Source organism: Ceratosolen solmsi, unplaced genomic scaffold (assembly GCF_000503995.2).
Source record: "Ceratosolen solmsi marchali unplaced genomic scaffold, CerSol_1.0 scaffold23, whole genome shotgun sequence".
Classification (NCBI taxonomy): Eukaryota; Metazoa; Arthropoda; class Insecta; order Hymenoptera; family Agaonidae; genus Ceratosolen; species Ceratosolen solmsi.
Genome location: NW_011948430.1, coordinates 4,430,635 through 4,445,003, shown reverse-complemented (window position 1 = coordinate 4,445,003; position 14,369 = coordinate 4,430,635). Strand labels below are relative to the sequence as shown.

At 40.3% G+C, this 14,369-nt stretch overlaps 1 protein-coding gene across 1 annotated transcript in view; it reads left to right on the top strand.

The window, feature by feature from the left end:
- The window catches only part of tay (tay bridge kinase), a 59,194-nt gene that overhangs the window by 39,600 nt on the left and 5,225 nt on the right, over positions 1 to 14,369 (top strand). Inside the window, exons 2-11 of the mRNA XM_011501906.1 lie at positions 4,571 to 4,759; positions 5,598 to 5,711; positions 7,452 to 7,487; positions 7,602 to 7,628; positions 7,729 to 7,789; positions 8,382 to 8,584; positions 10,431 to 10,696; positions 10,752 to 11,142; positions 12,266 to 12,525; positions 13,921 to 14,034. Of these exons, the coding sequence (XP_011500208.1) occupies positions 4,571 to 4,759; positions 5,598 to 5,711; positions 7,452 to 7,487; positions 7,602 to 7,628; positions 7,729 to 7,789; positions 8,382 to 8,584; positions 10,431 to 10,696; positions 10,752 to 11,142; positions 12,266 to 12,525; positions 13,921 to 14,034 (1,661 nt within the window). The remainder of the gene's footprint in view (positions 1 to 4,570; positions 4,760 to 5,597; positions 5,712 to 7,451; positions 7,488 to 7,601; positions 7,629 to 7,728; positions 7,790 to 8,381; positions 8,585 to 10,430; positions 10,697 to 10,751; positions 11,143 to 12,265; positions 12,526 to 13,920; positions 14,035 to 14,369) is intronic.

The window sequence follows — 14,369 nt, the reverse complement described above, 5'->3', positions numbered from 1 at the left end:
GCTTAACTATCATCCGTCTCTATAGTCTATATAGAATCTGATAAACCTAGCTGTTAAATCGCGTTATTCGGTCTGGTTTCTACGATCGCTTATCGATGAATTGATTGGCCCGCTATTGTTTTATGATCTCGTGCTCGAGTTCTCCCATTATTTATGTGCATTATATAGATGCATATAGATAGATGTACACATGCGCGCGGGCACAAACAAATAAACAAACACACACAGAGAGAGAGAGAGTGAGAGTGAGAGAGAGAGAGAGAGAGAGAGAGACTGTCCGTTTGTTATTTGCGATTATGTTATACGTGCGGCAGCTCGAGAGTTAACGCAATGTTATTCACTTGCTCGAATTCATTCGTGATCCAATGGAATACGAAAATCGCAAAGCATTGCTTGCCGTTACGTTAAACGGCTATATTTTCTCAGAACGGACCAAAGAAATTCCTTACAACGATAATCATTTTATGGTCAGTGGATCGAGGCAATGGGAAAACGAGGGAAGACATTGCTTAAATAATCCATATTATAGCGTATACATTTACAATTACTCAGGCTGTTGCACAAAATAATGTAACGTAACGTGAAGGAAATTTACTGAGCAGATGTGCTAAATTGGATACAAAAAGACTCATACATGCTTGTTATGCGTTCGATTTCGAAAAGTATACTCGCCCATAATAATCAATATTGACGCTAACTAATCTAATAAATTATTACTTAATTAGCATAGACATTATTATAAAAAGAACATTTTAAAAATTGCTTATTTGTCACTTGCATACCGACCGCCTACCGACCAAAATATTATAATAAGATTGGCTTTAACAAAGCCCGCTTCGTTTAATGCCTACAAATAAAATTATCGCCGTTTCATTTACAAAAAATTTTGAATCCCAAATAGTTATGTAAAGGGTCCCCAATCAAGCGGCTATCGTCGACAGGCATATAAAATTATCCGAGGGACAGGTATGGACGGGCCTATTTGCATACACACACACACACACACACATATATATATATATATATATACGTCTGGTCCGATTCCCGTAAATTTTTCATAACCCAAAACGACTTTGGTACACTTCGGTCGATACTTTATCGCACTTTGCATGAAACTACGTGTGTATACACGTTAACGCGAGGAAGAAGGATATGCAAGATGAAATAGGCAACCGAATTGGAGCGAGTGCTTATTAAAATATACGGGAGAAAATTTGCCCCTCTAGATGAAAATATCACAACAGTGATATGATAATTTAATAGAACAGACACGCTTTGTTGAAAAATGACGTAAAATAGTAAACGGTAAAAAGCAGAAGTACAAATGACAGAGTGAAGAGGAGGTCGATTTCCGTGCCAGAAAATGTACGGCCAATTCGCGTAGCAAAGTTGCGGCTTCCTGTACTTTGACATTAAAAAAAGTAAAGTAGCAAGCCCGTAGTTACATAAAAATAAAGAAGCACTCGCTTGCGCAATCATGCCGATGCCATCGTTGTCTTCGTCGTCGCTGCCGTTGCTAAATAAGCACGAGGCGCATAGATTTTCTACCACATTCCAGTGGCCAAGGCATCGCGAAAAGAAAATCCTCTGTCTTTGGAAGGAAAAAGTAGCGGCGTCAGCAGCAACAGCAACGACGACGACGGCGGTGGCAGCAGCAGCAGCAGCACCAACAGCAACAGCGGCGGCAGCGGCAACGGCGGCGGCGGCAGCGACGGCGGCGGCGGCAGCAGCAGCAGCAGCAGCAGCAGCAGCAGCAGCAGCAGCAGCAGCAGCAGCAGCAGCAACAGCAGTAGCAGCAGCTCTCGGCAGAATCTCTCTCCCTCCCTCGAGCTCCCTCCTTCAGCTATAGGTTAGCCGTGGCGGCGAGGAGAGCGGCGTCGTCGCGCTCCTTCGGTCAATGTCTTCTTTCTCCCCTCCCAGCAATCCGCCGAGTGACCCCCTTTCCCTCGGCGTCCCCTCGTCGGCCCAGTCGTCTCGTCCCTCCCCGCCCCTCCCTCGCTCGATATCATCCCCCTCTCGCGAGCGCCGCCGCCGAGCGTCGCACGCACCGACGCACCGCCGGAGAGGGAGACGGCGACCGTCGCCGCCGTCGCGCATTACAACCACGGATGCGCTCCTCGCGCGCGCACACCTTGAGCCGTTGCACTCACCGGCTGATCGTCCTTCTCTCTCGCTCACTTTCTTTTCGACTCTCACCGCACGCGTGTGCGCGAGATCAATCGGGTCGATTAAGGATCGTGTTGTGCGCGCGTGCTCTCACCCGCGCTCCCGGACCTGCGCTGGACGTGGACGTGAATCAGGCACGTAAGTAAAGAGTCACTAGTTCCGTAAGCCCGTCCCGATAATTTACCCTGCACACGTGCTCCTCCTCACGGTAATGGCCATTTTGAGAGCCACGATTGCGCACTGCGCCCCGAACGCAATCTTCTCTACTTCGCCTTTGCGGCTGCCGAGAGAAGAAACGAGCGAGCCGATGTCTGACTTGCCATATGCACGCCGTTGCCGACCTTATTCGAATCGCACCCCCTGCCCCTCGTCGCGTCGGCCCTGCTCCCCTCCAGTCCTTCCTACCTCCTCCTCCTCCTCCTCCTCCTCCTCCAGTCATTCGACCGCCGTTCCCCCTAACCCCGTAACCCCTCGTCCTACTCCACGCCGCTTCCCGTGACAACCCCCTCCCCAAAAATTTTCGCCACAACCCCTCCTCTCCCCTTAATCAAGTAGCTACCGCCGCGGGCCCTACCCCTGCCCCACCCCTTTCGTCGCTCTTTACAACGCGTACTCGTAACTGACGCCACGGCGATAAATTTGTATTCACGCGCTCGGTGCGTCCTCTCCCCTTGCCTCTACCCTACCCTACCCAACCCCACCCCACCCAACCCTACCTCACCCTACCCCACCGCCCGACGATATTTGTTGCAATGCGAGGTTTTTTTCACGCTCGGCCTCCTCGAAGACGAAACACGTGCCGTTTGGACGGGGCGGGGGATGACCGGGCCGTGAATGAAGTATGAGGATGCATTTTTTTTTCTCGCTGCTCTTTGAATTCCCGGCTCAATTGTAATGGAGATTTAATTGCCCGAGTGTGTTTACAAGCTTCCGACGAGAGCCGTTGAAGTTCGTGTCAATTTGGCAATGTCCGAGACGACGTCGAGGCGTATTATCCGCGCAACTCGAGCCGATGCGATATATATATATATATATATATATATATATATATATATATATTCATGTTTTATTTATTATTTAAATTGCCGATACGCTGTAAGGTTTAATCTCCCTGCTAAATCTCCGCCTCGATACTTGCATTGAGCTAAAACAATGCACAAATTGCATTGAGCGTACGTTATTACTCGCTACTGGTTACTTGCTACACGCGCTCCGTCGCACCGATATACTTGGTACGCGGGGACCGAGTGTTGGAGATAAACTGTCTGTCTATTGGAGAAAAACGTATGACATTCGAGTGATCGCAGTTTATTAGCCGATTTAGACGTTTATACCTTTTTGTAATCGCCTTTCGCGAATTCACATCTCAATTTGCGACTCGGTAGCTTTTTCACTCTTTTATTCCAATTGGCCTTATTTTCAATATTAAATTAACGACGAATTTTCTTTCTTCATCCGTCTTCCTACTCCTTTCGTACTCAATCGTTCGCTCACTTGGCATTTTCAAAAGCAAGTAACGTTATTGCATTTATATTTTTTGCGAATGATAAACTGGCAAATTAACGTAGCGAATGCGATTGAAGAACGAATAAAACGCGAGGATAATATGATTAAAATCGTGAAGATTCGCCCAGTGTGTCACTTGCGTAAAGATATTTTCCCGTTTCGTAGAAACTATAATGCAATTAACCACTTGAAGAAAATTTATTTCGTTCCACGTAATCTTTCTAATCATATTTTAAACTCATTTAATCAATTAGCGATGCTACTTGAGCAATATTTCTAAGTTAACGGCTATGTTAATTAATATATATACATATATATATATATATATATATATATATATATATAAAAAGGGAAAAAGAAAAATTCCAATCATTTTATATTAGCTGTAGCAAGATGATTTTGCGAATAATTGATACGAGCATTCCTTGCAATTTGTACATGTGTAGGTGAGCGAGCCCGCGCGTACATGCATAATTTTAGTTTTAAAGCATTAATTCGCTTAGTCTATAAATACTGTATTATTATTCAAAGAGCTTACTTATCTTAGAATATCCGATTATAATACGAAGCCCCCGAGCCTATACTATCATATTGTTGAAAAATTTACTTGAAATTTATTTTACGTTGTCGACGTATCAGTTACAATAGATAAGACTGGTTTTGAAACTTAATTCCCCGATTGCGTCATGCATAAATTAATAATCTCTCTCTCTCTGTCTCTCTCTCTCTCTCTCTCTCTCTCTCTCTCTCTCTTTCTCTCACTCTCTCGTTAATTTTTTCATCCACTTATTATCAATTAATAATTATCTATATTTATATATATATATATATATATATATATATATATGTATGTATATGTATAAACTAACGCGAGGGCATTTGTTTTGCGTGATTACAGAGTGCAATAAAATTAGCCGGCAAAAATAACTTCAAGAAACTGCATTCGTTACTGTCAATAGCGGAGGAGAAGCCAAAGGTGGACACGGGACAGAATAACCGGCATAACGACCACCACATTAAAAACCACTTTAAGCACAACCATTACAGCACGCATAATTCCATACTGACACCCTCGACGCTAAACCAGGTAATACTCTTCATCTATTAACTGCAATCGACGCCTATCGGAAACATCAATTTTCAGGAAAATACTAGTAACACCGACTCGTTATAACGCCGGCCGCCACTCGACGATGCGTTACATTAAATTGCCTTCGGCCGTTTGGCTTTTCAATATTTTTTTCTCTTCGTATTTACATAAACTTTGCCATCGCGAGCCGTGGAAATCTTCTCAACGCTTTAATCAACGAACAATGGATTTCCCATTGGCATTACGAGCGCGGCTTTTATTTACTCACCATTCGATTTGGCATTAACGGCATTGGCGCTGCAAGGCCATTAAATATAATAATTCTCCCGATAAATAAGACATATCGTGACAATCCTATGTCACTCGGAAAGCGTCGAGTTAATGATTCACCACACTCGCTGCTGGCCCTCAGCATGCGAGATTGCACTTACTCCGCAAGAGTAAAAAGACACTTTAAATCGAATAACTTCACCGGTCTCCCGTTAAGTATAAACTTTAAGCGTCACCGAGACGCTCTATATCAAAAGTATCAAAATAACGAACGTCTATTATTATTCTCGCCGAGCGAACGTCAGATGTTTCATGCAAAATAATATAAAAAGGAGAGAATGAACGAAGACGAAGACGAATAGGTGGAAGCAGATGTAGAGGAGAGAAAATGACGGAAGGGAAAAATAAGAGGCTAATCGATGTGTGTGCCTCTCTATTTTTAACGTCCTAATAACACACTTCGCTTAACTTCGCGAGCGAGCGCAATTAAAAATAAGTCCAGATTTAAGGGAGAGCAAGTGCCGCGCCGGCTATTGATTATTTTGTTTGTTTGTGTACGTCACAGGGCCTAGATGCGGGCACGAGCGACGACAGCGGAAGAGCTTCCGAGCAGTTGCACGGCTCTGGCATCCCGAGGGATAGCCAGGACGCCGACAGTTCCAGGGACCATCTCAGCGATGTAAGTGTCCGTCGACGTATGATTGCGCTTGTCGAGGGAATGACGTGCGGATTGTGGCGCCCGCATCCATCCTCGGGTGGTTTCATTCATACTCCCTCGCATTCAATCGACTACTACACGTTCATCCTCGTCTTTGTCACACTTGTCCACGGAATGGCTCGCATTTTCTATGCGTCCAGCAAGCGGGACTACGTAACTTCGGTCGTAAAAATAGATTATTTCCCCTTCGTCGAGTCAGTCGCTTAACAAAGTCAAGTCTTTCAGCGAATTTGTAAAAGTTAATGTATCTGGAACTTTTAATCGGCTCGCAGCTATTTTAATTGCGGAAAGGCACTTGACTCGGCCAACCGCTGCCTCGCCTAAGATAATGTTTTATGATAACCAGCCCTTTCGTATTTAATGCCCTTTTCTATTGACCCGCTGGTTTGGATGTAAACATAAAGTGTAGAGGGCACGAACCGGCGATAATTATGTGATTGTGGCTGAATTCGTCGTTATCGGTATTATATGCAATGTGTAATTATTCTTGTTAAGTGGCTCCAAAGCGATCTCCATTCAACCAATATTCATTCCGATATTTCATTTAATACTTATTTTCATATTTTTGTATTTTCGTATTTTCATTTTTTTTCTTTTTTTCTTTTTTTTTTTTTATTATTTATTTTTTTTCTACCTTATTTTTATCGTCAGCTGTTGCGAGAGCCAATTTTATTGTCGATTTATCAGTCATGTTTATACACACTTTTTATTATACGCGATAAAAATAAATAGTTAACAAATATTACATTTTTATATTCCGATTAATCGGAGTATGATTAAACATTATGTTTTTATAATTGTCATAAAGAAACAAACAGAAAAATTGTTTGATTGTTAATCGAGTTTTTGTGTGTTTATAGAGTTTTTCTGTAATATATATATATATATATATATATATATATATATATATATATATATATACATGATTCCATAATAAGTGCACACCTACACCTATACTTGCATACATACTTACGCGGACCCACAATTCCGTAAACGCTACTACTTTCTTATTTTACAATGCTGATTAAATAAGCATTTTGAAAACATCATGGACTATAACGCGTAAGCCATATAAATATAATTCGAATCGTTCGACAAGCGCGATTGATAGTCGCACGCGCACGCGCACTTACGCACGCATATTTTCATAAAATTCATTTTAATATATATTTCATACGCGTGTATACCATATGATGTTTATTAATCAAACGAGTTCAAGGGAAAAAGAAAAAACACGCGTTCGTGTTCAAGTGTCGTTCATTCGCATTCAATTGGAATTTCATTGATCACTGTCAACATTGTATATATATATATATATATATATACACATGGCATTAAAGTTTCACAAATTGGGAGGCGACTACAATTATAAAAAATTTTCAAACAAAACAGAAAAGTCAACGTCTATCCTATACGATGCTCGATACAACGCGCGCTACATTATTTTCATGACAAATATTAATATTCCGGATAAATACATAACATATTTCAATAATACAAGCACAGCAGTGTGCTTTTTAGTGAATGCATAAGAGTAATTCAGTTCAATAAAAGAACGAAAGATAAGAAATAACGAATGATAATGGTAATAGAAATAAAGCGATCACCTGTTCACAATGAAGTACTTAAATGAAAACTTAAACAATAATTGTCTAATGATTATTGCGTATACGTAAAGAGCATGAAAATTTTGCTTCACAGGCTAGCAGTCATTGCAGTTCGGGTAAAGGTTATATCGTAAGTATTTTCGTTTTCTTTTCTGGCAAAGCAAAATCTCTATTTACTTAAAGTAATATAAGCAAAAAGAGGAGTCAACACGAATATTAACGCAGTTATAATTTTATTCCACAGTGTGATAGTGAAGGAGAAGACGATAAGGTAAGGGGCCACTTATTATATATTATTAATTGCCGTAGCGCGATAATCGCGAAGAAAAAGAGAAAAAAATTCATCCGCACTGTTTTCATTTCTGTTACAGAACTCGGATGCGGAATCGATACTCTTTGAGTCTTCTACCCCACCACCCCTTGCACGTAAATGTAAATCTTCCTTTCTTGTTTATGTTTTTTGTTATACATACATACATACATATATTTATTTATTTATTTATTAATTTATTTATTTGTGCGTGCCCGTGCTCGTGCGCGCGCGCGCGCGCCGTGTAGACTTTATCTATTGCGGCCGCGTTCGTGCGGAACAATACGACGAATAAAATTTTGCATCTGTTGAAACTAAGCCTTTGACTGGATTAAGCGATAAAAGCGAAGGATCGTATTTAAACAAATGTTTCTGTACAAATATCATTTAAGGCTTAACATTACTAGCACGCGATAGTCGAGCGCCTACAAGGGCATTAAAAAGTTTTTCCACGCCTTCGTCTCGATGCGCAAATAGAGAAAAAAAATTCCAGAAATCGAAAAAACTAGAATATCGCCATATTTAAAATTAATCGTCGACTCGGCTCCATAAATCGTTGGCAGCCAAGTCGACGAGCAGAACGGAATTAATAACGACACTCGCGACCCGGCCACCAATGTTCGCTCGCACCTTGTTCTTACGCGAATTATCGGGCACTCGGCCGACGCCCGCGGCGATACCTTAAACCCAACTGAGCCATGCTTTTTCTCTTAGACGAGCTGCCATCTTCTTCACCGCACGTGCTGCCTCCGGCGAACGGGGCGGGAGGATCGCCACCAGATACCGGCGGCCAGATCTCGAATCCTGCGACAGATGCCCCGGCGCCGATTCCTCCTCCTGTGCCTGCCACCGCGCCAGTCCCAACGGCGCCCAGTCCTCCGAGCCCCACGTTACCTCCACACATATCCCAACCACCCGTGAGTATACCATATCCTACTAATACAACGCGTTGTTTATTGAAGGGAGAGGGATAAGAGCGAGGGCGAATTTTCGAGCGGCGCTTGTCGTCGACGAGAGGTCGTTGAGACGAAGACGGGGAGACGTGAGTTACTAACGAGGAGCTTCGAGTATTATTTCCTCGTCAGCTTTATTGTCTTTTCATTGGGTAAGTGCTGGAAATCGGTCGGTAGTAACTCCTCGAATGCCGATCATTAGCGTGACTGATTTGTGGGATTTCTCTCTTCTAAGGGAATCCCGTTAAAAATAGTCCGCACTTTATGAAGCTTCTTGTAATTTTGTCTCGATGAAGATTTTCGCTTAAAGATAGTGCCAGCTCCATGTGTAGAATCTGGTCCTTTCAAAGGGGTGGGTGGGAATCACCTGTCGTACCTCTTAGCCGGCTGATGATTTTCATTGTAATTTTGAAGGAAAAGATCATGGGGAAAGAACGCGTAGCGATGGTAATATATAGTCCTTCGTAGGAAGAACGGCATATTTAAAAGACAAGTGAAAAGTGTATGTTTTATAAGCTGTAAACTTTTTTTTTTTTTTTTATAATTTTACGTGACATATATAGTTATGGGCATCAATCGGAAACATTGGTGCTCGTGTATGGCATTTATGTGGCTATAAATTCACGAGGACCATGATAATACACTTTTTATGTCTACATTTAATATTTACATCTTTTTATAAAGATATCCTTGAAATTTGAATTAATTTTTTTTTTTTTTTTTTTTTTTTATTATTATTATTTAATTCTTGAATCGAGAGCCAATTCGGCTGTTTTTCCATTGTTTTGTTTTTGTTTTTATTGTAAAAAGTAAGGGCTATGAATCGAAAAGTTTTTACCTGCGCACAAAATCCTCGCATACACGCAGAAAGTTTATTTTTCGTGTGTCAATGCGCGGTGTAGAATATGTCATTAACGTATGGTAATTATATTTAGCCGGCAGCATGTAATTATTTGTAATATTGTAATGGCGTTTTGATTTAATTGTTAGTTAGTGGCTCGTTCGTTGACCATTACAATTTGATTAGCAGCAATTAACCAAATAGAAAAATATGCTATTCCATTGGATGCCATTTATTATGTATTACGAATGAGCTACGTTACAAGTGGCTTATTTATATACACGTTTTTATAATTATAATTGACTAATCCCCGTGGTTTTATCTTTCACCAATAATCTGAAATAAAAAATCAAATCACGATAATCACTCGAACTCGAGAAAATTTTCCTGCACTCGATCGCTTGCTCGGCCAATCAAACGTTAAACTATACAACAACGATCGATGCTTTATTTACTCGCTTAAATATCAATTGCGTGATAATAATTATTTAACAAAATACTAGACATTAACCGCAGCCGATGATTGCTTTGGATAATTCAACAAATATTGCCAAACGCGACACATTCTTCATTTCATCTCGTTAAAACGTTAGCTATACACTCATTTTTGCGAAAATTACAACGCTGGGAAATATATTTCTGCAAAAGGCAAAATTAAATTGTAAGTTGCGCGAGAAAAATTAACGCGTAAGGTCGTAAATCTCGCGGCGTTGTCAAGCGTGTATCCGCTTTAACGTTGTAAATAGAAAATTATGTCCTTCATAATGGAAATTCTCGCTACGTGTTTTCACTCCACATATAACAATGGCAGGAGAGCGCCGTTACGTCGTAAGTGGAAGTAGTCAGCAAATTGAACAAAAAAAAAAAACAAACAAAAAACAAGGTCCCTTACAATCGTCCGCGCAGATGTACAAGCACCGTGTTTACCAAGGCTTCATCACTGAGTTCCTTTATTTTTCTGCCCTGTAGATGACTAGTCCGCTAGCAGCGAATCCACGTGCAATAGCCCCGCAGCAACGGCCGGTGTCCCCGGCCCTACCCCCGCCCTCTCTCTGCCAACAACAACAGCAGCAACAACAACAGCATCAGCATCAGCATCAGCATCAGCATCAGCACCAGCAGCAGCAACAACAACAGCAACAGCAACAGCAACAGCAGCAGCAGCAACAACAACAGCAGCAGCAGCAGCAACTGTCACATCAGCTGCACCAGACATCCCAACAGCCGAATCAGCAGCAGCAGCAACCGCTGCCCTTACAGCAACCCATGCAGCAGCAACAGCAACAGCAGGCATCAGCATCAGCATCAGCACCAGCAGCAGCAACAACAACAACAACAGCAGCAGCAGCAGCAGCAGCAGCAACAACAACAGCAACTACCGCAGCAGCTGCCGCAACCACACACGTCCATACCGGCGCTGCATCCGCCCAATGTACCTCTCGTCTCGTCCTCGTCTCACACGACATCGCCGGCGGTGGCGAGCCTTGGCGTTGCACCGGCAGCTCCGTCGAATGGCGCCGCGACCACCACGTACCCACCACCTTTGCCAATGGCCGCCTATCCCCAGACCCACCCGTCCTATCCACCCCTCTACACGCCCTACACTGCCTTGAACCATAGCCCGTACCTGCCGCCCGCGGTGTCATCGCCCTCGCATTCGGCCTCATCGCGCACCGACATCGTGAGTTACTTGTTTATTACTTATTTGCACTTGGAGAGCTTCGAGAGAACGACGACACTGCATCTGGCATTATTGGTTCGCCCGGGCTTTGTTATCGTTCATTCGGGGCTCTCGCGATCTCACCCGACATCCTGTATATTCGCTAACGCAACCTCTCGTAAATCTCTCAAGCCATTTCTCCACCACTCTCTTTCGCATGTTTTTCAATACTTTATACACCCGCGACGATAATAATTGCGTAACTGCAATATTTGCATTTTAAATTATAATTATATGCGCTTATGTGAAAACTCGATGTAAAAATTAGCGTGATTCCGTCACGCGCGACCCCGTCGTTAAATGCACTTGTTTTCGCTGTTTTATAAAGATTATTTTATCTTGCGAAAATTTCATTTAGTAAAGCACACTGTGTATTTATAATTGAATTGGGTCGACTTCAATAATAAAGGGAATATTAAATTGTATTTATCGACAAAATTAATTATCAAATAGTCCTCGGATACATCGTTACGTGGAAATAAATGTTTGGCTCGTTGAATTTCTCATTGCTATCATCAAGATTAACGAAAACAAATTTTCACTGTAACGCGACAGCAGAGTTATTTATGTTGAATTCGAGAGGAATGTCATTTTTTTTTTCATATTTTTTTTTTTTTTTTTTTTTTTAATATTAACATGAAATGCCATTCATATGTTTGAGACAACGATAAGATTATTATATTTATACGTTAATATTTGGATAGTATGGACTTTCGAGCCTATTGTCATTATTATTGGACGTACGGAGAAATTAAATGCAAGGTTCGGAGGTCCCAGGCACTTTTTCACTCCTACATTTTAATGCTAATTTGCCCGAATATTAATAAATGTAAAATACCACTACCATATAAGAGAGTATACCGATTCCCATACGCGGGTTTTTTCAACAATACTTCGTATTTGAAAATACATTTACGCTGTTTGTTGTAAAAAAAAAAAAAAAAAGCTATAATAATACGCGTATTAAAAAGAGCTCGAGAATGATAATATCGGGTATCGGCCTGTTTGCGGGATAAGATTATGTCGCGCCTTCGTCCACGTGAAAGTAAAACTCGTGCCTAATGTAATAAAATTTAATTTACAGCGGAATAGTCGAGCGTCCCCTTGTACAAACCTGAGCAAGTCAACGATAGGTAGCGTCGCGACGAACAATCACAGCGGCATCAATAGCAGCAGTATACCGCTGAGTGCGACGACGACGACCTGCGGTGTCTCGACGGTTACGAATACTGTGATGACGGCCAATGCCATTGCCCACAGGGACGTAGTCGCCTGCAGTTTGGCCGGTAGGAACAACAATTCGCCAAGGGGACACAGTCCAAATCGAGAGCGTGATAGCTATAGGTAAATGTTGATCTACGAGTCTGTAATGTAAATATAATTTAGTTTATGTATCCGTGATAATTGTGGATTATTGTGAATAGCTAATGCAACGGGATTTTGATTGGCTTGCAACTCTTCCGCTCAAAGCCAATGTCATTTAATATTGCTCACGAGTGATTAAAGTAATATTAAGATCCTACTTGAGAAAGAAAAATAATACGAGTTTCCAATTATGATCGGGCACTCGATATTATCATGCATAAAAAAATTCGTGGCGATAAAGCAACAGTACTCGCTGATTTATTTTACGAATTAATTCCTTTTAGCTGGATTCTATTAATATCGATTATTATTTTATTCGTTTTTCTATTTACCTCTATTGTTTTGTAATAGAGCAAGAAGTAATAAAATTTGTGCCTTAAGAAACTTTGAAATCAACGCATAGGATAAACAAAATGCAGCTACTTATCCGTTTTAGCAATTAGGCAAATTTTACGTCAATTTTATCAAAATATATTCGTGAATACGATAAACTAGCCAATAAATTATTTCCTTGAATTTTAATTTGCATTTGAAGAAATTCTCGGTAAACATAGTTATAATTGGATATCTGGAAATCATTACTTTTCTTTATCCGAGCAATAACAAATGTCATAAAAATTTGTTATGGTATAATTGAAAGTTTCGAATGTGTGTTACAAATATAAATCGACGAATTGGTTAAAGAAATGAAGAAAAGAAAAAAAAAAAAAGAAAGAAAAAACCCATATTAATTCCATAAACATTTAATATCGATTTGCTCTGTTTTTCTTTCCAGCACGATCAATGATAATTTAAAGTTTTAATATTTTTTTTACAGTTTTTAAGTTGATTGTGTTAGTTTATAAGAAAAAAAAAGATTTTTCTTATACTTCTCTAGTTAGTGCACTATGAGTTATGCCAGTTTTCGCAGTCAGCTGGAAGGAAATTTTCATTATCCTTTATTGATTGGTACATTATTATTATCTTTGAAAATTCATTTAAAAAAAAAAGGAAAAAGAAGGAAAAAAACCCCAATGAATAGAAAAATTATCCCTTAAAGTCCAAATGTTGTAAAAAAAAAAAAAAAAGAAGTTTTTTGCGTCGCGGTAGAGATTTAAATTTAAACAACTACGCCACATCAAAATTACCTAATAAAAATTATTTATCTTTACTCTATTATTATATACGATTTTCTCAATTAACAATACACTCAATGAAGATTGCAAATTTAGTCTAATATATCAGCAATCATTTATATTTTAGTTTTAAGTTTATAATTTAGCTGTAATCAGTGATTTTTACACAAGCACGCGTGCGCTCGCTCCCACTCACATCCATGCACAAGCAATACATTGGATTAGTAGTTTGATAATGCAATAAAACTTATTGTTACAGCAGTAACGTGAGCAGCCTCAGTAGAAGTAGTATAACACCGGTTAGCGTGCCAAACACTTCCTCCCCGGCCAATTCTAGTCTACCTGCATACTCAAAGGCTCAAGGGTGGATCGGGTAAGATGAAATATCGTCCTTTCTTTCGTAAATTTTCTGTACCATTATGAGAATTAATAAATTCGGCCAATGATTAAATAAACCGGGAATTCGATCTCGTGCATTTTCTAATGTCGTATTGGTAAGCTCGAAACTCGATTAATATTTGATCAACATAAAAAACGTTTATTTATATTAATGATTTAATATCAGATTTGAAACCATTAAGATATTGCGAGTATAATAATTCGTTTGATATTCGTCAGGAAATCAAATACATAACGTGTATAATTACTTTTATTATTTATTTTGTTGTCAATATTTCTAAATGTAGAATAGTGTGTAGAATAATGTAA